The sequence below is a fragment of the Poromitra crassiceps genome (genome assembly GCF_964638095.1).
Source record: "Poromitra crassiceps genome assembly, chromosome: 7".
NCBI lineage: Eukaryota > Metazoa > Chordata > Actinopteri > Beryciformes > Melamphaidae > Poromitra > Poromitra crassiceps.
The window spans coordinates 50,283,911-50,311,893 of record NC_139628.1 but is presented as its reverse complement, the minus strand read 5'-3'; the positions used below and the strand labels follow the sequence as shown (position 1 = coordinate 50,311,893).

Genomic DNA, 27,983 nt, shown 5'->3' with positions numbered 1-27,983 from the left:
GGTAAACCCAGCCCCCAGTGACCTGCTCTCAGACAGACCCTGCTCACTAGTCACAAGTAGTGACTGAGAACAGGTCTGAGAGCAGGTCACGTGGGGGCTGGGTTTACCCAGGCTAAGACTGAGCAGGTAAAACAGCTTGCGTTTTGACCGGGAAGTCGTGACACAATGGGTCAAGTGGGCGGGGCTACATGAGGTGAATAACATAACAACACTCAATAATACGGAAACCCCTGTCATGTGGGAATCAGCTGGTCCCAGGTCAGTGAGCTGTTGTGGACGTGCTAGCCACTGATGAGCACCTCAGTGGTCAGAACTGTCTGGTGGTGGTGACCACTGTGTCAGTCCGGGGGTTGTCCCTCTTCTTCACCTCCCGAGACATCTGGCACCAGAAACACGGGTAACAACAAACCACCTTCTTGCAGTCATCACAGAACCCACCCTGAGGGAGGGAGGGAGAGAGAGAGAGAGAGAGAGAGAGAGATATTAATGCAACCATTGATGATTTTAGATTCTTTTTAGGGGTGCTCAAGCACACCTAAATTTAATCTCAGCACCCCTAAATAATAATAATAATAATGATAATAATAATAATAATAATAATAATAATAATAATAATAATAATAATAATAATAATAATAATAATAATAATGATAATAATACGAATAATAATGGTAATAATAATAATGGTGATAATAATAATAATATTAATAATAATAATAATAATAATAATAATAATAATAATAATAATAATAATCAAGTGTTGACCTAATTTGAGGTGTAATTATGCAATATGTGTTTATATTGTTTATTAATAATCTTTGCTCTGATTAAAGCAATATGTTGAATTCAACAGCTATTTTACCAATGCTGGCATTGCGAGTGGTTTCTATGGCCAACAAACTGACTTAGGGGACATTCACACCAAAAGCATTTTTCATTATTCTATGTGTTTTTCATTATTCTATTATTTTTATTATATAAAAAGTGCTTTGGTGTGCCGCCGCCGGCAGCTCCAAAAACACTTTTGGTGTGAATGTCCCCTAACATCAACTCACACCATAAGCGACTTTGACTGCGTCACGGTATGTTTGTTGATGCCAAAGTTCACAACCCTTCTGAAACTGCTGATCTCACAACGGTCTCACAAGAATATACACAGAATGGTGCAAAAACAACAACTGCAGAAAAGTCTGACATACTTTTCAGCAGAAAAGTATGTCAGAATGCAACACATCAAGCCTTAAGGCGGATGTCACTTTGGTAGCCAGTTGACTTTGAGCTGAAATTTCTGATACCTACCCGTATTATATGGTGTTCCCAATAAAGTCCTCAGTGAGAGCACATATTAAAATTTTCATTTACAAAAAGAGTTTGTGGTGTAAAAACTCATGTTACTTAGTAATTTATTTTATTATAATATTTTATAATAAATAATATAATAATATATATTAATATAATAATAATTATAATTATTGCTGTAAATTAAAATAGAAAAATATTTAATCATGCCATCCAGTGTCGTGAGGGATTTAACCACTTTTGCAAGGCACTGTACTATGCATTCTGATTAGGGGCTGAGTCCCCCAAGAGGTCTGATCCTAGAATCGCACCTGAATGCAGCAATCAGTCCATGATGAAATACCGACTCAAAAGAGAGTACTGAAAATGAGAAACCATCTTGTGATGGCCACCAGCCGTGACGCTCGTGACTTAGAACAAATGTGGGGCGTTAAGTGATTAGGCCAGCCCCTTTGCTCAGATCAGACCTATTTTTGAACTCGGTCTTCATTGTGAAGAACTCAACTGCACACCTGTAAAGTTTCGTGCATCTTGCACGCTATCGCATTCACAAAATCTGTCCACAGGCCGACACGCACACACACACACACACACACACACATACACACACACACACACACACACACACACACACACACACACACACACACATGAACTGTACTGTCTTTGTCATTTGAAGAAATTACAGAAGGCAATCAATATTTCACCATAAAAACATATTAATTGCTGACATCATTGACTTTTCTTACATGCAACAGCGTGTTTAGTGAATATAGCCTATGTATGGTCAGAAACTAAATTGAATAACTACTGCTAAGTAAACCACTACTTCTCAGTTTAGATTACATGTGATTTGTAGTCCCGACCTCTTGCAACCTCTAAACCAATGACATCATCAATGGGCGGGATCAGGTTTGCTAAACCAATGACATTATCAATGGGCCAGATTACAGGTTGAAACTGGATGCCTACTGAACACTCCTCCACTCATGTATATATTGTATATATTGGACGGCACTTGCAATGTTGTGATTGTCTTTTTGTTGTTTTAACTATTTCCTTATCTGAATATTGACATGACGTGATGATATGATGATATTGTAGCGAATCAGCAGTACACACATAGTGGTGAGCAATGGTAGTGTCTCCACTACAGATAGGAACTGTGTGGGGGAGTGTTATGTTGGGGAGCACTATGCTGTGGGACCACTTCCTGACGGAGACTGAGCATGCGCATCAGTCTCCGTGCACTGCCTAAGGGGAAGCTGCTATCTATGAGCATGACAACAGCGGAGAGTTGTGAATATGAATAACTGTGAATAAAGAACCTGTACCAGCAAGAAGCCTCTGCCTCGTGAAGTATCAGGAACGCTACATTGGCGTCAGAAGTTTAAAACGGTGAATTACCTCCAGAATCGGCAAGATGGTTAACAAGTTCCTGAAGAGAGAGAAGCAAAGACTCAAGAGAGAGGCGGGAGAGGCGAGAGCCGGGGCAGACTACCAGCCGGCCGAGGAGGATGATGTCTGGGTAGACGCGGTAGACTACCAGCCGGCCGAGGAGGATGATGTCTGGGTAGACGCAGCTGCTACCACAGGGATCCAAGAAAGAAAAACAACAGAAAGCCTGGGGTTGGTGAAAATAAAATCCGAGCCAGACAGAGCTAGCACCGTAGCCACGGAAGCTAACCCGCAGCCCAAGGGAGCTAGCAGGCAAGCTAGCGAGGCGGGAGAAGGAGCGGAAGAGCCGAGGCCGGTGAGAGTGAAGATCGAGCGGGTTGACAACACCGCTGTAGCCATGGAGGCTGTGCCACAGCCCGGTGAAGCTAGCCGGAGAACCGGAGACAAAGACGGGACACGGGTCGAGGAGACGAAGGACGGCGGGCGGCGAGGAAGAAAGGAAATCACCCCGCCAAAATTCAACGGTAAAGGCGAATGGGAGCCATATTGCACAATGTTCAACGTAGCAGCGGAAATGAATGGCTGGTCGAGGGGAGAGAGAGCCAGTCATCTGGTAATGTCACTCGAGGGTGAAGCTATAACATGTGTAGCAGCAATGGCAGATACCAAAGACTTAGACGTGGTGATGGCGGCCCTGAGGAGGCGTTTCGGACGATGCAAAGAAGAAGGCATTATGGTCGCAGAACTGTGTAACAGGCGTAGACGACCAGGGGAGTCGCTGCGGGCGCTAGCCACAGACATTGAGATCCTCAGCCGGCGTGTATACAGCCGGCTGCCGCCAGAAGCACTGGACGAGCTAGCCCGAAACTACTTCGTCCAGGCTATCGCGCCGCGAGGGCTACGAGAGCAAGTAATGCTGCAACGGCCAAAGACACTAGAAATAGCGCTAGAGCTGGCGTTTGAAAGAGAGACAGTAGAGGGCTGGGCCATGAACAGCGAAGAGGGGAGAGCTGTCCCCGTAGTGAGAATGGCAGCGGAAAGCCCGATACAAGAAGAGCCAGCGTGGAAGACGGCTTTGGCAGAACAAGGCAACATGGTGAAAGAACTGTCCAAGTCAGTACAACAGCTCAAAGAACAACTGCTCCGCAGAGCGACCCTGCAGCCCAACCCCGCTCGACAGCCCACCCAGCGGAACAACAGCTGGGCTAGAGGGAGCATGATCTGCTGGGGATGTGGGCGTCCCGGTCATCGGGAAGCAGACTGCCGCCGGAGAACGTGGAACCAGGGAAACGGTACGGGGCCCGTCCAGATGGGGCGAGACGGGTCTACGATGCCACAGTCCCCGTAGCCACAGCGTCGCAGGAGGGAGCCCACCGACAGCAACAGAGAGGTGGGGCTCCGCCGTGCCCCGAAGTAGACGACATCGCCGGAGCTGTCAACATGCAGAGCGGGCCGCGCGCGATGAACGGCTGCCATGTTCCAGCCTACCTACAGGGGAGATACTGCGCCGCCCTGGTGGACACGGGGTGTACGGCGACGCTGGTGAACGTCAACATGATGCCCGAGGGGATGCGCCTGGAGCAGCCAGCAGCACAGCTGCTAAGAACAGTGTCCGGTGAGTTAATGCCAATGAGGGGGAGGGGACACGTATTGATAACAGTGGGGGGACAGACAGTGGACTTTCCGGTGTGGGTGGTAGAAATGGCGGGGCCTTGCATCCTGGGGGAAGACTACTTAACGATGAACAAATGCACAGTAGACCTAGGAAGAAGCACATTGACATTTGCAGAAGGAACGGTAGTCCAAATGAGCCACCCGCCCACCGTTCCAAGGGAACGGCCTAACGTTAACAACATCACCGTGTACCGCGTCACCGTAGAGCATGAACCCCACCTAGCAGACCCAGCCCCCCCCCAAAACCACGCCCCTAGCCCACCTCCAAACACTTGCCCTCAGCCAATGCAACAGGCAGAGGGAGAGAGAGAGAGGTTAGAAATGCTCAGGACACTACACCAACGTCAGAGCGAGGGGTTAGAACCACAACAGAGTGACGAACTGTGGAGAGTACTAGAAGAGTACAAAGACATTTTCGCGATGACGGACGATGAACTAGGCTGCACTCACCTGGTAGAACACCAAATAGACACTGAAGGGGCGCGGCCCATCAGATCATATCCCCGTCGAATTCCAGCAGCAAGAAGAGATATAGCGAACGAAGCTGTAGAAAACATGCTGAGGGCAGGGATCATCGAGCCGTCAGAGAGCCCATGGGCATCGGGAGTAGTGTTGGTAAAAAAGAAAAATAGCGCAAAGATGCGATTTTGCGTAGACTATAGAGGGTTGAACAAAGTGACAAAAAAAGACGCGTACCCGATGCCCGTCATCGAGGAGCTACTAGACATAGTGGGGGAGTCAGCCTGGTTCTCCTCCCTAGACCTCCGCAGTGGGTACTGGCAGGTGCCCCTCTGCGACGATGCCAAGCCAAAGACCGCCTTCCGCACCGAGAGAGGACTGTGGCAGTTTCGAGTACTCAGTTTCGGGCTGTGTAACGCACCCGCAACGTTCGAGCGGTTAATGGAGAAACTGCTGGGGGACATTCCCCAAACAGAATGCGTCGTATACTTAGATGACATCTTGACACACGGGGGCTCGTTTCAGGCAGCGGTGGGAGCATTACGAAAGGTCCTACAGAAAATAGCAGCGGCGGGTCTAAAGCTACACCCAGATAAGTGCCACTTCCTGAAGAAGAGGGTAGAGTTCTTGGGACATGGCATCGGCGAGGGGGGCATCCGCACTCTAGAGGAAAAAACACGGGCAGTCTCAGAATGGCCCACCCCCAGAGACAAAAGTGAACTCGAGAGCTTCGTAGGGTTAGCATCCTACTACAGGAAGTTTGTAAAAGGATTTTCTGACATCGCAGAGCCACTGTTCCGGCTTAAAGAAAAGAACACAGACTTCGACTGGACAGCAAAATGCCACCTAGCGTTCGAAACCCTCAAGAAAGCGCTGACCGAGACCCCCGTGCTTAGAGCACCAGACCCCGCACTGCCGTTCCTACTAGACACTGATGCCAGCAATGGAGGTATGGGGGCCGTGCTGTCCCAGGCAGGGCCGGAGGGGGAGCAGGTGGTGGGGTATTTCAGTAAGACGTTTGATAAGACAGAAAGAAACTACTGCGTCACACGCCGGGAGCTCCTAGCAGTCGTAGAAGCACTGAGACACTTTAGATACTACCTCCTGGGACAGCCTCAGTTCACCATACGGACCGACCACTCAGCGCTGCAGTGGTTATGGTCCTTCCGGGAGCCGGAGGGACAGGTGTGCCGCTGGTTAGAGAGAATGGCGGACTATAACTTCACCATAGAGCACAGAGCAGGGAGACACCACGTAAATGCAGATGCCCTGTCACGACGACCCTGCGCGGAAAGGGGGTGTGTGTACTGTGAGAAGAGAGAGGGGAGAGAGAGGGAGCTCCAAGAAGACGCTAGAGTCTGCCCTAACCACACGGGAGATGGGCCAGTGTGCAAGACACTGCGGATGGCAGAAGCAGCAGATTGGAAGGGCCACCAGGAAAACGACAGGGAGCTGTCACCAGTGCTGCAGTGGGTAGAAGCGGGCCAGAAGCCGCAATGGGAGGAGGTGGCGGGGGCCACCGACACAACCAAAGGGCTGTGGGCAGGGTTTGACACCCTGAGATTGAACAGTGGAGTGCTGATGAAGTGCTGGAAAGAGCCAGCAACGGGAGAAAACAAGTGGCGAAAAGTAGTGCCAACGACACTGAGAGATGAGGTGTGCAGGAGCTGCCATGGGACAGTAGGGGCGGGCCACTTTGGGGTGAGCAAAACCCTCCGTCGCATCAGACAAGGCTTTTATTGGGGGAGGATGAGGAGAGACGTACAGGACTTCTGTCGGCGCTGCGACCTCTGCGCGGCGTACAAAGGGCCATTAGACCAGTCTCGCGCCCCGCTCCAACAGCTAGCAGCAGGAGCCCCCATGGAGAGGGTAGGGGTAGACGTGATGGGGCCGTTTCCACGCTCAGAGAGTGGAAATCGATACGTCCTAGTAGCTATGGACTACTTTACAAAATGGCCAGAGGCATACGCGCTGCCCGACCAGGAGGCGGGGACGGTGGTCGACGCACTAGTCACAGGCATGTTCAGTAGGTTCGGAGCACCAGAGACCCTACACAGTGACCAAGGAAGAAACTTCGAGTCACGAGTGTTCGCCACCATGTGCGAGAAACTGAACATTAGAAAGACACGGACCACAGCATTGCACCCCCAGAGCGATGGCCTAGTAGAAAGATTCAATAGGACACTGAAAAAGCAGTTGGCCATCCTCACGGAGGAGCACCAGAGGGACTGGGACACGCACCTGCCTCTCATCCTCATGGCCTACAGATCCGCAACACACGAGTCCACCTCCTGCACACCCGCCCTGCTCATGTTAGGTCGAGAACTGCGGACACCAGCAGAAATGGCGTTCGGCAAGCCACCGGATGCACTGGACGCTCCCCCGGGGAGAGAGTACGCCAGGAGGCTACAAGATCGATTAGAGTCCGCTCACAACTTCGCTCGGGACCAGCTAGAGAAAGCGGGCATGAGACAAAAAAGGAACTATGATGTGAGGGCAAAGGGAAACCATTTCCAGGGGGGGGAGTTGGTGTGGGTGTACACACCCCGGAGAAAAAAAGGGCGTAGCCCTAAACTGGACTGTCACTGGACAGGCCCATGCAGGGTGATGGAGAGAATGGGGGAGGTGGTGTACCGAGTGCAGATGCCACTTGGTGGCAAGAAGGTACTCCACAGAGACAGGTTGGCCCCATACCGGGGGGGGTGCACCCTTCCCCCAGATCTCGGCCGCCCAGCGGTTTCACTTAGACAGAGTGAAAGAAGGAATCTGTTTCCACAGAGAGGGGCGTCCGGCCATGACCGGGCGGGCCCCACTCAGAGACTTGAAGCACCAGAGACACTGCAGGTGGGGTCAGGCCCACCGGCAGATTCACAGAGACTAACACGGCCACGGAGAGAGCCAAGGGCTCCAGGACATTTGAGCAACTTCGAGTTGTACTAAAAAAAAAAAAAAAAAAAAAAAAAAAAAAAAAAAAAAGGAGGAGATGGTGGTTGGAAGTGTTATAATGGAAAGTGAATGATGTGTATGGCATGAGATATTGTGGGGAGGAGACGTGGGAAAAGCCTGAGATGGAAACATAAAAATGTGGTTAAAAAACAAAGAACTGTTAAAAAGAAAAAAAAGATGCTGGGAGTGTTGGTACAGGGGAGGTGTGATGTGGTGTCAACGTGGGCGTTGACCTTATTGTTGGGCGGGGAGTATGTAGCGAATCAGCAGTACACACATAGTGGTGAGCAATGGTAGTGTCTCCACTACAGATAGGAACTGTGTGGGGGAGTGTTATGTTGGGGAGCACTATGCTGTGGGACCACTTCCTGACGGAGACTGAGCATGCGCATCAGTCTCCGTGCACTGCCTAAGGGGAAGCTGCTATCTATGAGCATGACAACAGCGGAGAGTTGTGAATATGAATAACTGTGAATAAAGAACCTGTACCAGCAAGAAGCCTCTGCCTCGTGAAGTATCAGGAACGCTACAATATATTGATATTGCATAATGACACGACAAATCCCTCATATGTACAGTAATCTTGCATACCGTGGGCCGTGGCAATAAAAGTAATTCTGATTCTGGTGCAAGAGTGCCAGGAGGGATTTGTGGGATTTGTACTTTTACTTGAGTAAATAAGTTGACTCAGCAGCCTATGTAGATTTTCGGTAAACAAATGTTGTCTTACGTCGATGCCGTAGCGCTGTCTCATGGAGACGCTGAGTAGGCAGGTCACTACACAGCAGCTCCAGGCATCACAGAGCGGAAAGCAGCAGCCCCAGCCAAAGTCGTCGGCGGTTTTGCACTGCAGGCAAGGAAGACAAAAGAGGCCACAGCAACCTGGAGGGCAGGAGACATGGTAACAATGAATGTTCATGATCACGACATTTTATTTAACCTTTATTTAACCAGGTGGGTCCCATTGAGATACAAAGACCTCTTTTTCAAGGGAAGCCTGGTCAAGATAGCAGCATAAAAGAAATAAAGTTACAACATTAAAACAGGCAAACACCAAGGCACAAACATGCAATAAAACAGGCAAAAGCAGTTACAACGTTCATAAGAAACATGTGCAAATACGAAAAGAATCTACTTCTATGACCTTCATTAGATTTTTGAAAGTTCCAAGTGGAACAAGTTCCTTCAGTTTGAGGTTGCTCTGAAGTGAGTTGCAAGCTGTAGGGGCAGAATACATAAAAGCATGTTTGCCACGATCCGTACGAATTTTGGGGACATTTAGCTGGTAGTAATCGGTTGAGCGTAAGCGGTAACTACTGTGGGCTCTAGAAATATAGCCACAGAGGTACGATGGAATTAATCCAAGGATGGATTTATAGATAAACATGTACCAATATATAGACAGACTTCCAGATTTTAGGGATACAATTACCTGTAAGAGTGAGGTTAAAAATACATTGGAGGAGACATAAGGTTAGGGTGTGACTTTTCTTTATATGGTAAATTTTTATGACTTGAAAAGAAAGAAAGAAAGAAAGAAAGAAAGAAAGAAAGAAAGAAAGAAAGAAAGAAAGAAAGTGGCGGAGCCGGTGCTCAAAATTGTAAACTGCACTACACCCTCCCAACCACTGAGCACCGAACCAATTAATCCGGTGCTGTGGAGCACCTAAAAACTTCGACACTGGCATGTGAAAAAGGGCTCGGTATTGGAAACTACGTACTATTTGGGAGTGCCAGGGCACCCACATCTTGGATAACAACATTGCCTCTGAGGTGGGTACAGTTTTATTGTGATTGATAACGTCTATATCACGTGCAGCCATTTAGTCGGCGTTGCAGTGGATATAGGGGCCGTGCATCTGAGACTCAGAAGGAAGAATGACTGATGAGTCTCGCGTTGAGGCTAATCATGGGGCCAACTAAGAACTGATTATCTTTCCCACACTAGCCCAATGGTCGTGGCCAATCACAAGAAGGCATTTAACTTCCAAACGGATTCACATAACACCACAAAACCTCATAGAAAGCCTGCTCATGGGCCAAGGAAGGACTGATTATCTTTACACGCCCACCAAAAGGCACAAAAAGGCAAGTTTGCACCACAAAATGGTTGGCAGAGGTATGCACTCTACCGAGTGTACTCTAGTTCTTTAGGCTACATGGTTCCTCTTTATAACTTGAGACAAAGAAAGAAAGAAAGAAAGAAAGAAAGAAAGAAAGAAAGAAAGAAAGAAAGAAAGAAAGAGACTTATCTACAGACTACTGTTCACACAGTTATTTGTTTAAGCTAACTGTTATGAGAGTGTAGTGCCATGTGCCCTGTGTATTCCAGCACTCCCAATTTACTCCAATTTACTGGCTATTTACGAAGCACCTGTAGTCCCGTGGTTAATTTGAACATTCTTTGTCCGTCTCTGTCTGTTTTGCCAAACTTGAACTTGAACTTGAACTTACAGATCCCAATATCGCTGAAGCAGTCCAACAGACTAGAGCTCCATCTTCCATCTGAGGCGGAGGTGGTCACTGTGGTGACCACCTCCACCTGGGGAGGGACCACCTGGGGCTGCTGGACTATCATCGGGACCGACTGGACTATCATCTGTGGTTGCTGGATTAGCGGCTGCATCATTGGCAGCTGCAGAGAAGGAACCGTTTCAGACACAGGAAGTGCTGGATGATACTTAACGCTGATGGAAGGTTACAGGGTGATGATCCGACCTAAAGCTGTGCTGGTCACAGTGCTGCTGCTGTAACCTGCACCTCAGGGTGTTTTCTGGTTCAGTTAAGCTCAAATTACATGAAATGTTCAGACCAACACCTCTCTTTGCATGTCAGCCTCTACATGGCTGTTGCACATACAGTAGCCACAATAAATCAGCATAATGTGAACGGCAATTTTATTATATATTTACAAACACACAAGATTTTATGTTGCAATCCTTTGTGCCATAATCCAATTGAGCATTCTAAGAGAAGCCCAATTTAGATGTAAACATGAATGATGTACTAACCCACCAATAAAAAACAGGCTGATATGCAATTAGATATGGATGTGACATGCTGAATCTGATTGGCTAACCAGTGACTGATTGATCTGATCGATTTAATTAATTTGTTTTGACTTGATTCTGACTTCTGTCAGCAACACATAATGATAAGCATGCAGGAACAAAAACCGACTATGATTTCCTGTATTGTCCTCTAGAGCCAACTACAACATCTGTTATATCTGTTTATCGATCCATCCAGAATTTCACAAGTTTTTGTGACTTTCCTGCAGGGACTTGTTTATGTCTTTAAATGCCTTTTGGTGGGCCAACAACAAAAGGTTATCTCTAAACAATATGATGACAATTAGAAATGTAATTAGTGTAACCCAGTTGAAGTTGGGCTGGAGCTGGGCTCTCTGACAGCGGTGTCGGAGAAGAGAACGCTGACCAGGCTACGCTCCATCATGAACAATGACTCTCACCCACTCCACGGCGTGCTGGTCAAACACAGGAGCACGTTCAGTGAGAGGCTGATCCCACCCAGATGCACCACAGAGAGGCACAGGAAATCATTCCTGCCTGTGGCCATTGGTCTCTTTAATGCCTCACTAAAAAGAGCACCTCGGAGACACTCAGTCTCCCTGAGACTGAGTCAGCCGATAGGTTAACTGTGCCTTAGCTACGCCACATGCAATGTGCAAGTTGATTTAGTATAATTCCAGTGTGCAATAACTGCAATTTGACACTGTACATTCTACTTTATTCTACTTTATTATTATTTTATTTTTTTCCAATTATTTTTATTGAAGGACAAACATGGCAAACATGCACAGACAACATTAATTTTCTCCTTCAGATTTTCTTTTTTGACAGCAGATGCCCCTTCCCTCCTCCCGCCCCTACCTTGAAAAACCTGACTTATACAGGTTCAGTGTACATTAAATTCTGATTCCGAACAGCAAAGTAAAGCATATCAATAAGTCACAACAGCAAAATGTATGCATACATATATACACACCTTAGCAAAGGATAAGAAAAATAAATAAAAATAAAATAAAAGGGGGAAAAGACCTAGCCATAATGGTAACACTTTACTTGGATAGTCCGCCTACAGATAGTCTACAGAGTAACGTTTCAACAGCTTATTAGTTGATATTCAACAATTCATCAATTCAGCTTCGTCTGTAGATGTTTAACAGATGATCTATAGAGTATTATGTGACAATTCATGAACCTATCTACATCTTTTCATAATAATTTAGTTGAACTTTAACTATGCACTCAACCTATAGCCTACTTTACAGATGTTTCACAAATATTCAACAAACAATTTGTAAACTATTTAATATTTGTTGAACCTTCTAATTATCAGCGATTCTCAGAATAAATTAGTTGAACATGAGCTATGCACTCAACCTATGCTTTACAAATGTTCAACAACCTATATATGAATATTCAACAATTAGTTAACCATTTAATTAATTTTGTTGAACATTCTAATGATCAACTGATGTTCAAGATTATATACCAATGTTCCACAACGTTTCAACAGTTTATTAGTGAGGGGATTCAACTGTTTCGCTGTGTCTGTGTCACGGTTCAGCCGTGTCGGTCTTCAATGGCCCCACTGAACTTCATCAGCTGGTCCGCGTCACTGGTACCACCAATGGTAGTCACTCTCTTGGCTGCTCCATATACAGTTTACCTGAGTTTTCCCAGTGTTTCCTTGTGCCTGTATAGGCTAGATTAATCCTGTTTCTTCTGTGTTGAAGATTATTCTCCTCTCTGCTGCACCACTTGTCTCTCAGCCTGTCTGCCTGCTCGGCCTAGATCACAAACACCTCGTGGCTTCCAGCTTCCATCCATCTTATCATTCACATCCCCTTGACCAGCATCTTTTTGCAAATAAACCTTTTCATCTCCACTCACCTCATGTCTGTGTCTGTGCGGTAAAAGTCTGTTGATGTTTAACAGATTATCTATAGAGCAATTAGATATGCAAGTAGATATGGAACTTGATTCTTGCATAACCACTAAACATCTGTAGATTTTCATTTGGACTACCCAAGTAAAGTGAAAACTAGTTGATAGTCTACAGGCAATTTATATCCATACTATTCATGAAAACATTGACTGTACAGATGAAGCAGAAGTACAAAGTTGTACAAATGTTTTATGTATCCATACACATAACTTATAAGGCACATTGGGCAAACTGCCAAAAGATGGACTGATGGATGAAAAAAATGGTATGAGGCCAGCAAGACCTGCCTTCGGCTATTAACGCTCACACACCTGCTTAAACAGTGAGGGGACACATCCTAACGATTAGCCCAGTCCCAGAATATCACAATACTTTTTAGTTTTGGACGAACCAGGTAGTCCAGCAGAACTCCCACAATGGCTGAAAGCAGGGGCGGACTGGGATCATAATTCAGGCCGGGCATTAGATACCAAGCAGGCCAGGCCGATACGGGCCGACGCGCGTGCCGGCGTCCGAAGGGCGGCCGCGAAAAATTTGGGGCGTTTGAAGCTCAATTTGGGCCGTTTGAAGCCCAATTTGGGCCGTTTGAAGCCAGATTTGGGTCGTTTAAAGCCAGATTTGGGCCGTTTGAAGCCCAATTTGGGCCGTTTGAAGCCCAATTTGGGCCAAGTCCAATTTTACAATGAGATGCACCCACTTCAAACCTGAATAAAGTAATAAAACCACTAGTAAACCAGTAGGCGGCGCCTGGCCTGCTGTTCAGTGAGTGGCCTGGCCTGCAAAAAAAAAAATAATAATAATAATAATAATTTTGGCAGGCCAGGCCAGGCCAGGCCACCGGGCATTTGCCCGACGTGCCCGATTATGCAGTCCGCCACTGGCTGAAAGCCAGGCCACAGCGCAACAATCAAGTAAGCAGGCGGCGCGGTAGGGGGAAGGAAGGGGGGTGGGGATCTTATGACATGACGAGCCCCTGGGCCTCGATACATAAAGGGCCCCCCTCACACCGCACATGCACACAATTAAGGCCAGAATAATAACTAAGGGCCCTATCTTTGGTAATTTAGCGTTTGCGCTCGTTTAACGCTGCGTGCAATGCAAATTTAGGGCAGGCACAAGCGCATGCCTGTTATAATTGTACTGGGCATAGGCATGCCACATGAGAAAGCAGGTGTTTCAGCGCTAAAATGTGGGGATAGATGACATTATCCTATCGTCAGCAGCGCGCAATTACTTTGCGCTAACGGCGGGTTCACACACACGCCTAGAGCGACGCTTTAAGCAACGCCTAAGCAACGCATAAAATGTAGGCGTCCTTGTTAACAGAAGAGAGCGTTCACACATACCGCTGCCACGCTGCGCTGAAGCCACGCTCGCACTGCGCCTACGCTGCATTTATCGTTTAGGCGTCTGTTCTATTTTTCAGCGTCTAGGCGCGCTGAACTGTCAAGCTGGCTGTTGTTGACTTGGGCCATATTTTCTAGCGAGTTTGCCCAAAAGGGAGGGTGGAGCGCGAATTAACGAGTGCATAGTAGGAGAGCTGTCCTTCATGTGTTCCTCTATTAACGTCTTTTCTGTCAGATGTATATATACCCCCCCTGTCTCAATGCATGTATCACTCATGGTGTTGATGACTCATAGTCACATGATTACCCGAGGGAAAATAACAATTACAGCCGGCCAGGAAATAGACAGACATCGTCACTTGCACATTACAATAAAAAAGAGGTTTATACTCACCCATGCTATAAATCAGATCTGAAAAGTGTAAAAAACCGCTGCTCATGTGATCAGCGTCAAGGCCGGATTAACCATAGGGCAACCGGGGCAGGTGCCCCGGGGCCCTCGGGGTGAAGGGGCCCTCCACAATTTTTTTTTTTTTTTTGTCGGGCTCATGTTGGGCTCCACAGAACTATGACACAAATCTAAGACCAATCAGGACAAAATAAAATGTGTTTCCAAGAAGATTAAGTCTGATGATTTAGTCTCATTGGATGCCTGTGGGCAAGTAGTGACCAGGGGCGCGGGAAGTGGGGGTGCTTGTGGTGCTGCGGCACCCTCTGCTGTTTTGTATTGGAAATGTAATGTCAATTATTTGTTCATCATTGTAAAGCCACAGCACAGTGAAGAGGATATTAATGTGAAGATTAGCCTCTTCCTTTTGCTCTCAGAGTGCATCAGATTCATGCATTTTACTTTAAAATGTACAAAATTTATTTGTCCAGGGGGCCCCCTAAAAACTCCCCAGTCAGACTAATATCTTTATCCTGCTGGTGCTACCTCTTTGCAAAGCCTAGAATCGCCTATGAGTAAGTGAGAAACTGCATCTCAGAGACGGAATAATAACATAACAGTATAATACTAATGTTAATTTAAAATTAGATATTCCTCTAAATATGGCGAAAAAACATCCAAACATCCGGACGATGGGTAGGGGGCCCCCTGGGAGCTTCAGTGCCCCGGGGCCCCTGGGGGTGTTAATCTGGCTCTGATCAGCGTAGCACAGAGCGGGGCTTCAGTGTGGCATCCTGTGTGAACGCAAATAGGCGCCTAGCGTGCATGAAGCGATGCCTATATGCGTAGGCGTAGCTTAAAGCGTCGCTTTAAGCGTCGCTCTAGGCGTATGTGTGCATCTCTTAGGCGCTAAAACACTCGCTGCGCTTGATCGCACCATAATCTCCGCGCTGTGCAGCGCAGAAACGTCATTACGCACGGACGTGCCATGGCAGGAAATCAAATTCTGCTGCTAAAATTGAGTAACCAGTAGATTATTCGGTGAGGAAATCAACTATAATTCACTGAGAAACTTTTATCACATCGCAAGGAGGGCTTATGGTAAATTAATTGAGAAGACTTGTACATTGTAGCCTACTTGCAATAGGCTATTCACCTACTGCTATCCCATAACCCGGAGGGTCATTGGCACTACAGCCAATCTGTCACAAGCTCTCTCCATCTCTCTCTGTCCTCGGCACGAGTTGTTATGAGACTGTTTTAATTGAGTCCACTGTAAATATTCCAATCTTTTCTTTCGTCTGCGCCGTTTACCCGCTGCAAACACGTTTGTATTGTCCCACCCCAGTCAACAAAATAACCCAAATTGCATCAAAACACAGAGTTATAGTGATGGTGTTGTTATGAGAGAGGGATAATATATACAGTCAATAGGCCTACACCTATCCAAATTACGCATGGCGAGAATTACAGCATGCCTCACGCAAACTGTATTACAGGGACTGCAAGACGAGAATCTGGTTTAATTGATGTAACGCCCAGGCATTGCCAGGCCACACCTGTGAATAATTTTGGTGGTTAACGCCACCCAAATCCCGTTTGCGCCGTGCATAAATGAGTTACGATACGATACTATACGAAATACTTTATTAATCCCCCAGGGGGGAAACTGAGTGCCACCATACTGTACATGCAAGACAAACAGACAATGGTAAACAGTAAAGACAATCACAGTAGACAAAGAATAAAAATGAATAAAATACATGTGACAGCAGTACAAAAAAAGAGGAGAGCACATTGCCAAACGAGGCCAACCTAACGCGGCTGGGCTCGTTTTTTAAGTTACGGAATGGCACATTCACTCATTGGTAATAGAAAACACGTTGTGAACATTTATTTTCCGGCCAAACTTACGGTTAGGACCTTTAACCCATTGATACCTGATGCAGCATTTGTGTGTGTATCCCTTTAAGACAGCGAACCTAACCTAACCTAAGCCTGTCACTAAAGGAGCTCTTCAGGTCACTAAAGACAGCCTGCATTGGGTGATCCTCATTGTTCATGATCCTCCTGAGCTTCCGACCCATTCTCTTCTCCAGGATCGTCTCAAGGGAGTCTGGCATCACGCCAATGATGGATCCGGCTTTCCTGATCAGTTTGTTGATCTTATTTTTATCCTCGGTTTTTAGACCGCTCCCCCAACAAACAACAGCATAAAACAACACACTTGCTAAAATACTTTGATAAAACACATGGAGGAGGGACCTGCTTACATTAAAAGAACGGAGCTTCCTAAGAAAAAACAGCCTGGACTGTGCCTTTTTAAAAATGGCACTGGAGTTCTCACTCCAGTCCAGCTTACTGTCCACCAGGACACTGAGGTACTTGTAGGAGGAGACTACCTCAATTGCCTCACCATTGATAAGAACAGGAGTGACTGGGGCCTTTTTCCATCTAAAATCAATAATAAGCTCCTTGGTCTTGCTTATGTTTAAAATAAGGTGGTTGTCTCCACACCATTTCACAAAATGGTCTACCTCCTGTTGGTAGGCTAGGTGGTTGTCGTTGGTGATGTAGCCAACAAGTGCAGAGTCATCTGAGAATTTTTGGAGGTGGCAACCGGATGCTGGACTAAGCCTACAGTCTGAGGTGTAAAGTGAAAAGAAAAAAGGGGAAAAGACTGTGCCTTGGGGCGCACCATTATTGGTGATAATGATTTTCGAGATCTCGCCACCGATTCTCACAAACTGGGGTCTAGATGTGAGATAATCTACAACCCAGGCAACCATGCTGTTGGTTATGCTAAAATCAATCAACTTGTTGGCTAAAATATGAGGCTGGATTGTGTTAAAAGCACTAGAGAAATCAAAAAACATAATTCTAACAGATGCACCAGCTGTCTCTAGGTGACTGTAGACTCTGTGGAGCATATCCCAGCAAGCACGGACGGACCCGGACGAATCGAGAGAGCCCAATCGGGGCCAGCTCAAGTCATATCATGACGGGTCAGATCTGGCCCAAGTATCACTATCCAACTAATTTCACTCACCACTGAAATATCCATGAGGATAACTAAATGGTTGCAATCAATCACGTATTTCTCAGCCTGGGCTATTTTTTATCCAAAATCCGAGTGATCAGCACGTGTGGACATCTGCTGATTAACAAACTGTTTATTCGTGGAGGTGGGACTACGAGGAGATGAATTGCGGGGGAATCCTGCAATTGTCTCACTTGCATATCGTGTTGCCAGATTGTTTTGAAAGAGAGAAAATACACTGCGAGGCGTAAATATTTGAGTTGGGAGTTGCCTGCTGTAGCATGTGTTTCAGGGTTCTGCTTGCTACAGATTGTAAACTGTTACACTGTGATGTGCGATCCACAAAAGTTCGGTAAAGTTGGAAATATATTGACAGATTTGCACTTCCCGGATCAATAGCTCATAAACGAAGCGTGTACTGCACACACGACGCCTCCCCATCTTAGTAAGGTAGACAACGAGCTACAACCTCATTTTCACCTAAATGAGCGATCCTCCAAGCTGGACAAATAACATTGGTCTGGTGACACTTGTAAATTTTGACTGAGGGGACCTTCAATGATTCTTCCAGATTCAGTTTTGAATTAAATTAGCTATCGTTTTTAATAAAACTGTCCCGACTCCATGGATGTTATACCGGTATAAAAATAACAAGGGTTCCATGTTTTGAAACAGTAGGCTATATTACTCCAACCTACAGCAGAGTATTTCAGCGAACAGTTAGTGTAGCGGTAGAATAGCCGGCCTGTAAGTTGTAGATCCCGAGTTCGGGGTGGTATTATATTTTTTGAAAATGTAGCATAAAATTGTTAATCTGGACATAATTATAGCTTTATGTATAAAGTTGCTGAATATACACTGTGTACATAGCAGAATAACTGAACATGCCCATTCATGGTAACGGTCATATTTCGACGTCAGCTTGACGTTCCCGCGTAGACGTCTAAATCATCCCCAAATCACCTAGTCCTGAACGTCACTGGAACACGTCATCACAACGTTATCATGACGTAATTTTGCTTGCTGGGATAGAGTAAAGCATCGTCCACTCCGACGTTTTCCCTATAGGCAATTTGCAGAGGATCCTGGAATGCAGAAACCTGCTGACTAAAATGCCCAAGAACAACTCTCTCGAAACATTTCATAATCTGGGAGGTGAGAGCTATGGGCCTGAGGTCCTTAAGTCCCTGAGCATTCGGCTTCTTGGGCACAGGCACAATACAAGAGGTTTTCCAGCTAACTGGGATCTTAGACAGGGAAAGAGAGAGAGAGAAAATGTACTGGAGAACACCACTGAGTTGCTGAGCACACACCTTAAGTGCACGTGGCAAGACCCCGTCTGGGCCAGCTGCCTTGTTGGCCTTAAGCCTCTTGAGTTGGGAGCAAACCTCCTCAGAGGTGACTGTAATTGGGGGGCTGGGGTTACTAGTAGACCCCCTCATGGACATGGTGGATCGGACTGCTTCAAGCTCAGCAGTAAAATCATGTGTGTCGAATCTGGCATAGAAGTGGTTAGCCTCATCAGCACTAAAGGCCCCCTCCTGGAGCCTAGCAGTGGAGGGTCCATACCCTGTGATTTGCTTCATGCCCTTCCACAGCCCCCTAGTGTCACACTGCTCCAATTTACCTTCAACTTTATTTTTGTAATTCCGCTTACCCTGTCTGATAACACGTTTTAGTTCTTTCTGTGCTGATTTAATCTGGTCCCTGTCTCCACTTTTAAACGCTGATTTTTTGTTGTTAATAGCAGCCTTGATTTCTCTGTACCCACGGTTTGTTATTAGAAAACATTTTAATTGTTTTACACGGGATGATCATATCAACACAAAAGTTTATGTACTCAGAAACACAATCAGTAACATTGTCCACATTATTGTCCTCATTGTGAAAAACAGACCAGTCTGTGCATTCAAAACAGCCTCTCAGCTCCTCGCATGCCTCCTCTGACCACACACGCACAGATTTAGTGGATGCGGGCTGTCTGTGAACCAGCAGAGTGTATCTGGGTGACAGCGACACCAGGTTGTGGTCAGAGCAGCCGAGAGGAGCTAAGGCTGTGGACGAGAAGCTGTTCTTAACGTTCGCGTAAAAGAGATCGATTGTTTTATCCTTTCTTGTGGGGCAGGTGACAAATTGTCTGAATGAGGGCAGGGAGGAAGAGAGTGTACAATGGTTGAAGTCCCCGTTTATGATCGTGAGCGCGTGTAACGTACAGACTGTGTATAGCTGCATTCGCCGGATGTAGATGAAACAATCTGTTTTAAGAGACTAGGAGACTTGTGTTGCAGATCGTGAGTGACCCTACTAATTATGTCAGTAGCATATTTGGCGTTGGTCGATGGTGGGATATACACTACGAGGACAAAAATGTTGGAAAATTCACGCGGGAGGTAGTAGGGTCTGCAACTCACCGCCAGCAGCTCAATGTCTTTGTCGCTCACTCTCTCCTTCACCGTGATGTGCCCTGAGTGACACCACTGATTGTTCACGTAGAGGCAGAACCCTCCACCAGATTTTTTGCCCGTCCTCTTCAGATCCCTGTCCAGTCTAAGCATAGTAAATCCATCCAGCTCTGTATGCGCGGCAGGGATCCGGTCCGTCAACCAGGTCTCCGTGAAGCATAACAGGCTGCTTTGTCGGAAAAGACGGTCATGTTTCGTCAGACCGGCTAAGTTGGCACGCCTCTAATCTGCGTTTGCGCCCGTTGTTGTGACGAGTTATGCTTCCCGCGAGTAATTGCATCCAACCATATTTTGGGTCTGTTTTAACTTAAAAACAGGGTGGTCACGTCTACCCAAACAATTATATAATTTTTAAACAGTTATGTTTATGTATAAATCATTACAATATGCTCCAGTGAGGTGGGAATGCGTTTAGCTGCTGCCGGGCGGGGGTGCAAAACTCACCTGGACAGCAGACTGCAATCGTCCCTGCCTTAAGGCACGCGCAAACAAGCGCAAATAGGGGATATTGCCTGTACCAAGATGGGGCCCCCCGACTCTGGGCCAGGTTTATCCATATATCGGATCGGGCGAGTGCCCGGGGGCACCCGCCAATTTGCGTTGTTGGGGGGGGCACCACACATTCAAATTCAATTCTTTATAAGCTTCGTCATATTTTCTTTATATATTAGGCCTACTCCATGGCCGAAATTAATCTTCAATACTAAACTAATATGAATAATGAGAAAGAATTGTGTTTGGTGTGTAGGTGCCCCCCCACCCCCCTCCATCACATTTGAATGTATCCAGTTCAAGCATTTTGTGTGATGAGAGAAAACATGTTCACCAGAGGAACTGCTAAAGAAAAGGTAGGCTGAAAACTACTTCCCCAAGTCTGACATGTTCACCACAGTCAGGCTTTTCTTGGCCTGCCTGTTGACTGTGGATGAGAGGTCTCTCACCCTGTCACTAACTGTAGACTAAGGGTGAGAGATCGTTTTCACAACTTAAAAGAGTGAAGAACGTCACAATGAGTTTATGCTTCTTGAAAGGTTTTCACTTTGAAACTGACGTGCGGTTTGTGATGCTTATAACAACCATAATAACGGATAGCCTATGAATTGCAATATATTCAGTTGGCCGTGCTATCTGATGACGGTCTGAAAAAATAAATTACAGAGCATTAAAAATTTGGTGGCTTAAACAACTGAGTTGGTTAGTTTTGACACGAATTTGCCGGCTGGCGGTGTTCGGACCTTCGAGCCAATCACAGTGCTTAAAGACCCACCCAATGGGCAAGCCGGGCACAGTTTAGTCTGAGCCATGGAGCTGACCGATTGTGTTGTGAAATAATCAACCAGGATGGTTGGTGTCCAGCTGATGGTGGTGGGCTGGTCTGGACAGATTCAGCCCGTTGTCTCAATGTGGTGCTGCTTTCACCTCCTGCAGCTCCCACTGTCACATCATCTCACCTGAAGTGACTTCTTGCTACAGTTTTTGAGCTTTGTCTTTGGTGGTATGGAGCCTTCCTTGTCTGTGGTGATGGAGTTGCATTAGATCTCTGTGTAATGTTTGTTTTGACCCATTGATTGCTGATGCAGCATTTGCTTGTATATCCCACATTTGTGTGTGTATCCCTTTAAGACCGCAAACTGCGTCATACGCAGTTCGCTGTCTTAAAGGGATACACACACAAATGCTGCATCAGGTATCAATGGGTTAAAGGTCCTATCCGTAAGTTTGGCCGGAAAATAAATGTTCACAATGTGTTTTCTATTACCAATGAGTGAATGTGCCGTTCCGTAACTTAAAAAACGAGCCCAGCCGCGTCTCTCTGCGTTCACCCATTGCAAAGATATTGCAGGATTTTTCTTGCTGGTCACGGGCAAATTTGGCGGATGTGACGTTCTGCGTGTTCACGAGCATGCCTCTTGTTCTCATGGCTCTGGCGGAAATATCAACGAAGAAGATGGCTAACAGGAAGTGTCACGTTACGTTTGTCGCTAGCTGCCAGCAAAAGCAAACAACAACAACACAGACGCCAGAAAAAATTCCACACAAATTAAATACATATTTATCTAGTGAAGCCCGTCTGGCCAGACAGCAGCAATGTGACCGTCATCGGGGGGAAACTAGAGTCGGGACTGTGTTTTCGGTTCTTGGAGGGACCTTGCTGCTTGTAGTTGCTGTAATGTGGTTTTGACCAGATAACGTTGCTAATGGATTTACCACCTGGTCAGAAACTCTGCTAACATTACCGTCTTGTGTGAAGTAATGCAACAGTCACAAATATGCCTAACGTTACTACCGTTATGCTTATGGTCATGGAACATTATTGTTTGACTGCAGTTAGCTGCGGTGGTGAGACTGCCTATTCTAACGTTAGCTTGATGCTATAGGCGGCTAACTAATAGATTTAGCTATATTTATAGAAATTACCACCAGTCCCACTAATAACGTTACCGTCTCGTGTTGATAATGAATGTAACAGTCGTGCCTAACGTTACTGTCTGTTATGCTTATGGTACATTGTTTGACTGTTCAGTTTGGTCAACTATTAGACGGTACCGGGGGAGAAGGCTCTGATTGCAGTTACTGTCGCTGCAGTGGGACTGCACATTAGTCTAACGTTAGCTTGATGCTAATCGCAGCTAACTAATATTGATTTACATTTATAGAAATGACCACCGAGCTCCACTAATAACGTTACCGTCTTGTGTGGATAATGAATGTAACAGTTGTAAATATGCCTTATGAAACATTGTTTGATTGTTCAGGTTGGTCAACTCCAGGCACTAGAGGGGAAGCAGGGTAGTTCCTGGCTCGTGAATATCCTATCCATTTCCCTGCAGCCAGGGCCGTAGCTAGAGGGAGGAAAGTGTGGACGATTCCAAGGGCCCTTGACTGACAGGGGCCCTAAAAAAATGGCCTTTAACACATTTCTTATAGCATGATGATGATGCCAACAGGGCAGGGAGAGGTGACATGGTGAGTGAGAAAAGGAGAAAACATGTATCAAGACTGAATAATCATCTCATGTTAATAATAAAAGACTCCTGTTGGACTCCATATGTGTATCAATAAAGTACAGTAAAACTACCTGGTAAGTAAGTGCAGTAACTAACTCAAAACGTTTTTGCAGAGAAGTCAGTAACGTTTGTATGTACACCAAACTCCATTGAAAAAAATGGCAATTTTTAACATGATTGGCAATGGATCATTGTTGTCTAGTCTGCCTGTAAAAAGAAGAATCTCTTATATAAACAGTTTCTAAAAGTGAGAACCAAGGAAGCAGAAAGTAAATATAAGAAGTATAAGAATAAATTGACAAATATAATGAGAATCTCCAGGAGGGATTTTTACAATAAATTGTTGGAAAAGCACAAAAATAACACACAGGGCACATGGAAAGTGCTCAACACTATTATTAAAAAGGGAACTGGAAAATCAGGTTACCCAACCTATTTTATTAAAAATAATCAATCAATCCCAACCACATCTAAGGAAACGGCAAATGAATTCAATGACTACTTTGTAAATGTAGGCTTTAATTTAGCAAAGGACATCACCGTTCCTTTAGAAAGGGATGGGGTTGAGGTTAGTATCACCAGAAACCCAAACACCATCTTTTTGAAGAAAGTAGGTGAGAATTAACTGGTAGATGTGGTTCGCAAGTTTAAACATAAAAAATCCAGACTGTACAGATATTGATATGGCACTAGTAAAATATATTATAGAGTATATAGCCAAACCACTCACACATATTTGCAATCAATCATTTCTTACCGGTATTTTTCCAAATTCAATGAAAATAGCCAAGGTCATTCCAATATATAAAACCGGAGATAAGCACACCTTTTCAAACTATAGACCAATTTCTCTTCTTCCTCAGTTCTCAAAAATAATAGAAAAACTCTTTGCCACTAGATTAGATCACTTCATTGAAAGCCACACCCTTTTGAGTGAACATCAATATGGATTCAGGTCAAAAAGATCAACTGCAATGGCAGTGATTGATCTGACTGAACAAATATCTACAGCCATTGATAACAATGAATACAGTTGGGATCTTCATAGACCTAAAAAAGGCATTTGACACTATTGATCACACTTTACTGATGAGAAAACTGGAAAGATATGGAATCAGAGGAAATGCACACACATGGCTTACCAACTATCTTGCAAACAGAAAACAATATGTGCCGTTAAATGAAGTCAAATCAGATCAGTTGCAAGTAACATGCAGAGTTCCCCAGGGATCAATCCTGGGACCAATACTGTTCACTTTATATATAAATGATATTTGCAATGTATCAAAGCTCCTTAAATGTGTACTTTTTGCCAATGATACCACCCTGCTATGCTCTGGAAAGGACTTGGCTGAGCTTCTCAACATAGTTCAAAAGGAACTTAAATATTTGAAACTTTGGTTTGACATTAATAAATTATCTTTAAACATAAATAAAACAAAATTCATATTATTTGGATACCGTCAAACCAATAACCTGGCACAAATCATGATCAATAATATCAAATTAGAAAGAGTATATGAGAACAAATTTTTGGGTGTTATTATTGACCATAAACTGAACGAGAGGCGGCATCTGCTTGCTGCTTTTGCTACCGTCCTTGTTTACCGGACCCCATTCAGCGTGTTATCCATCCCAGTTGTTTTGAATAATTAAAAGTACAGTAAAACTACCTGGTAAGTAAGTGCAGTAACTAACTCAAAACGTTTTTGCAGAGAAGTCAGTAACGTTTGTATGTACACCAAACTCCATTGAAAAAAATGTCAATTTTTAACATGATTGGCAATGGATCATTGTTGTCTAGTCATTAGCCTACTCCCTAAATTGGCCTTCAGCCATCAAAACTTTGATAACCCCTGGTTTAAATTAACACAATTATGGTCATATTTATCTCTAGATTACAATTTTAATCATTAAAATTGCCTTTTAGTATTAACATGATTTTTTTTATTATTTTGTCAGCATTTAATATTAAATTAGCATTTAATATGGTCATGTGGCCATTGAATACTTGAAACTGAGCGACACCCTAAACTCAAGGAAAGTGTTTACTGAGGTAATAAACCACCACTGTAATGTTTTTGTTTTGTGTAAATAAATGATCCACCAGTTGGTGAGGTTAAAGAGAGAAGTTGTCCCTCTCTATGTTCCTGCCACTCTACACAATACACGTCTAATTTGTGGTAGAATGTGCCAGATAACTAGTAACCATTGTAAACTGCTTATTTTTCAATTGTTTCCAAATCACAAAGTTCTTCATAGATCTAGCCTCTTACTTTTGCTCTCAAAGTGCACCAGATTGATGCATTTTTCTGTAAAATGTACACAATTTTCTAAAAGTCGGGGGGGCACAGCCCCCCCTGGGCCCCCCTAGCAGACCACAAAATGTCCCCGATTTTCATTTGAGAAATCTGGTCAACTTACTGTAAGTTGGCCTGGCTGCTGGTACAGGACGGCCATCTCTGCCCAGGTAGAGGTCAAGGGAGAACAGTGAGGACCACAGAGAGGGAGAGAAGGAGCTGTTTCAGACACAGGAACGCTGATCAAAGGTTACAGACTGATCTAAAGCTGTGCTGGCTACACTGCTGCTGTTGTAACCTGCTTTCTGGTTCAGTTAGGGGCTGTTCAAGCAGGATGTGTGTGTTTAAGAAACCAGTGCCTTTCTGCAATTCATTCTCTATGGTAAGGATGCACTAGGAGCGCTCCTCTTTCAAGGAGCGCACCTTGGCGGCTAGTATTTTTGGACGGAGCACTCTGGGCATCTCAAGCTGAAAAAAGTTCAACATTTGGAGGAAAAGCGCGCTGCTCATCAATGTCACTCCTCCTACCCCTTCTCCTGCCAGGGGATCTTCAACCTCCACTGCTGCCAGAATTTCCAATAATCTGGCTTTCATGTTTACAGTGTGAACAATCAACAACAACAAACAGATGAAACCAGCTGGCTACCGTCCGTGTGATCGTTGCATCCTGAACCCAACACCTCACCCAACACCTACACAGTAACTCACGCAACAAACTCCAACGAATAATAAAAAAAGCTTCAAAAATTATAGGTACCCCACTCCCATCACTAGACACTCTCTACCATATACGGACAATCACACGAGCACAAAAAATAGTTTCTGACCCATCTCACTCAGCCAATCACCTGTTCCAACTGTTGCCCTCTGGACAGCGCTACAGATCAATTTCCACCAAAACAACACGATTCAAAAACAGGTTTTTCCCCACTGCCATCAGGTTTCTGAACTCCACTCACCTCTGAAATCTCACTGCATACCTCTCCAGCAATGTATATGTTGAATGTTCTGTATTTATGTTGCCATATGTCTGTCTATGTACTGTAATGTCTCATGCTGACACAATATTCATGTGCTTAACAATTGCTGTACCGAAAGCAATTTCCGACAACTTGTTGTGCAGTCCTTAATAAATGAATCTGAAATCTGAATCTGAAGTGTACTGCGTGCGACGGCAGGGGAAAAACAAAACGAAACACAAAAAAAAATATATATATATATATATATATATATATATATATATATATATATATATATATATATGTATATATATATGTATATATATATATATGTATATATATATATATATATATATATATATATATATATATATATATATATATATATGTATATATATAGGGCAGGGGGGCATAAATTACAGTCTACCCACTTCTCCAGCGACCACTACACCACTTGATAAATGCTATTCCTAAAATAAATAAACACCTGTTTGATACTCTCTAGAGTGCACATAAACAATATTGTGTGCAAAATATATGTAGGCCTATATAATGGAAAAGGATAACATATAAATGGAGCTATGTTTAAAAAAAAATACTTTCATATATGAATATAACTTCAATAATTAATTATGTTTACATAAAACTGTAGCCTATATGACACAATTTTTCTTACCGTTTCTCTTCTGTAAAGATCGATGAAGAAAATAATAATATCCTAATAGTCAGTCAGTCAGTCAGTGAAATCATGACCTATAGTTTAAACACTGAAAGCCGTAACAGTGGGGTTTTTGTTCTCTGCCAAAAGGGCGTAACTTCACTTATGCCCCCCACTTTTGACAGCCTTGTGGCTGGAGGATTCTAAACTTAGGTCAGCTCAAAATATAGTTCATGTAATGCTAGCATGGCAGCATGAACACACCATTTTTAGTATCCTATGCTAATTAATATTCTATTTAACACATTGACTGCCAGCCGTTTTTTTTTTGCTGTAGGTAGCTTCTGCCAGGCCGTTTTTTGAGGATTCTGGCTCATTTTAAAAGAGCCGAGGATTCTTTTCTGCTTGGAGTTTGTGAACACAAAGTTCAGAAAAGTACTAATAGAATGTGTGCTTTCTCTGTCTAAAAGAGTTAGTTTGTAGAGTTAGTAGTTATGTAGATATTAGCCGTTGAGTACAGCATGGTTTCAGCTGTCTGAGAGTGAAAGCTGAGATAATCGCAGTTTTGTGAAATTCAATCAAACAGGCAGAACAGTCACTTTAACCATTTATTTTTGGCATCAGTGAGAGATCAGACATCCAAACAATATAGTTCCGAACGCCCTCTCCTTCAAATCCTCCCTCCGTGGGCGTGTCTAGTGGCTTTCAGCCTGCGTTTGTCACAAGCGAGTGCTCTGCTGCTGCTGCTGCGAGTTGAGCAGCCTCCCTCCCTGGCAGCGAGTTCGAGCAGCCTCCCTCCCTGGCAGCGAGTGTGGATAGGTCTCACTCGTCTCTTGGGTTTGAGAGCCCCGATGAAGCCCCGTGCGACTCTAGGCTTATGCAAATTTGCAATCCCCCGTGTGCTGCTGCTGGCGCGGCCCGAGAGCGGCGAGTCTGGTGACTGATGACTGTAAAATCGGCAAGCCATTTCCTTGAGAATGGAGGAAGCAGCCGCGGGAGGCGGCTGCTTTTGGTTGACTTTCTCTCTGTCGGGAGGGCACCGTCGCCACCTAGCTGGTCGGTAAAATAGATT

General features: G+C 44.9%; 1 protein-coding gene across 1 annotated transcript; it reads right to left on the bottom strand.

Moving 5' to 3' along the window:
- Nucleotides 1-81: 81 nt before the first annotated feature.
- Nucleotides 82-27,005, bottom strand: LOC310780111 (placenta-specific gene 8 protein-like). Its single transcript, XM_083640662.1, has 5 exons — nt 26,930-27,005; nt 25,419-25,456; nt 10,231-10,411; nt 8,507-8,658; nt 82-439 (listed from the first exon to the last, which is right to left on the bottom strand). The coding sequence occupies exons 2-5, from the start codon at nt 25,452-25,454 to the stop codon at nt 308-310; spliced, it is 501 nt and encodes a 166-aa protein (XP_083496788.1). The 5' UTR covers nt 25,455-25,456; nt 26,930-27,005; the 3' UTR covers nt 82-307.
- Between the last annotated feature and the right edge of the window lie 978 nt (nt 27,006-27,983).

Coding starts and splice junctions, on each gene's coding strand:
- LOC310780111 (XM_083640662.1), bottom strand. CDS start 25,454: ATGGCCGTCCTGTACCAGCAGCCAGGCCAACTTACA. Junction 10,412..25,418: donor AGCAGCCAGGCCAACTTACA/GTAAGTTGACCA, acceptor CCTTCTCTGCAG/CTGCCAATGATGCAGCCGCT. Junction 8,659..10,230: donor CTTCAGCGATATTGGGATCT/GTAAGTTCAAGT, acceptor CCTGCCCTCCAG/GTTGCTGTGGCCTCTTTTGT.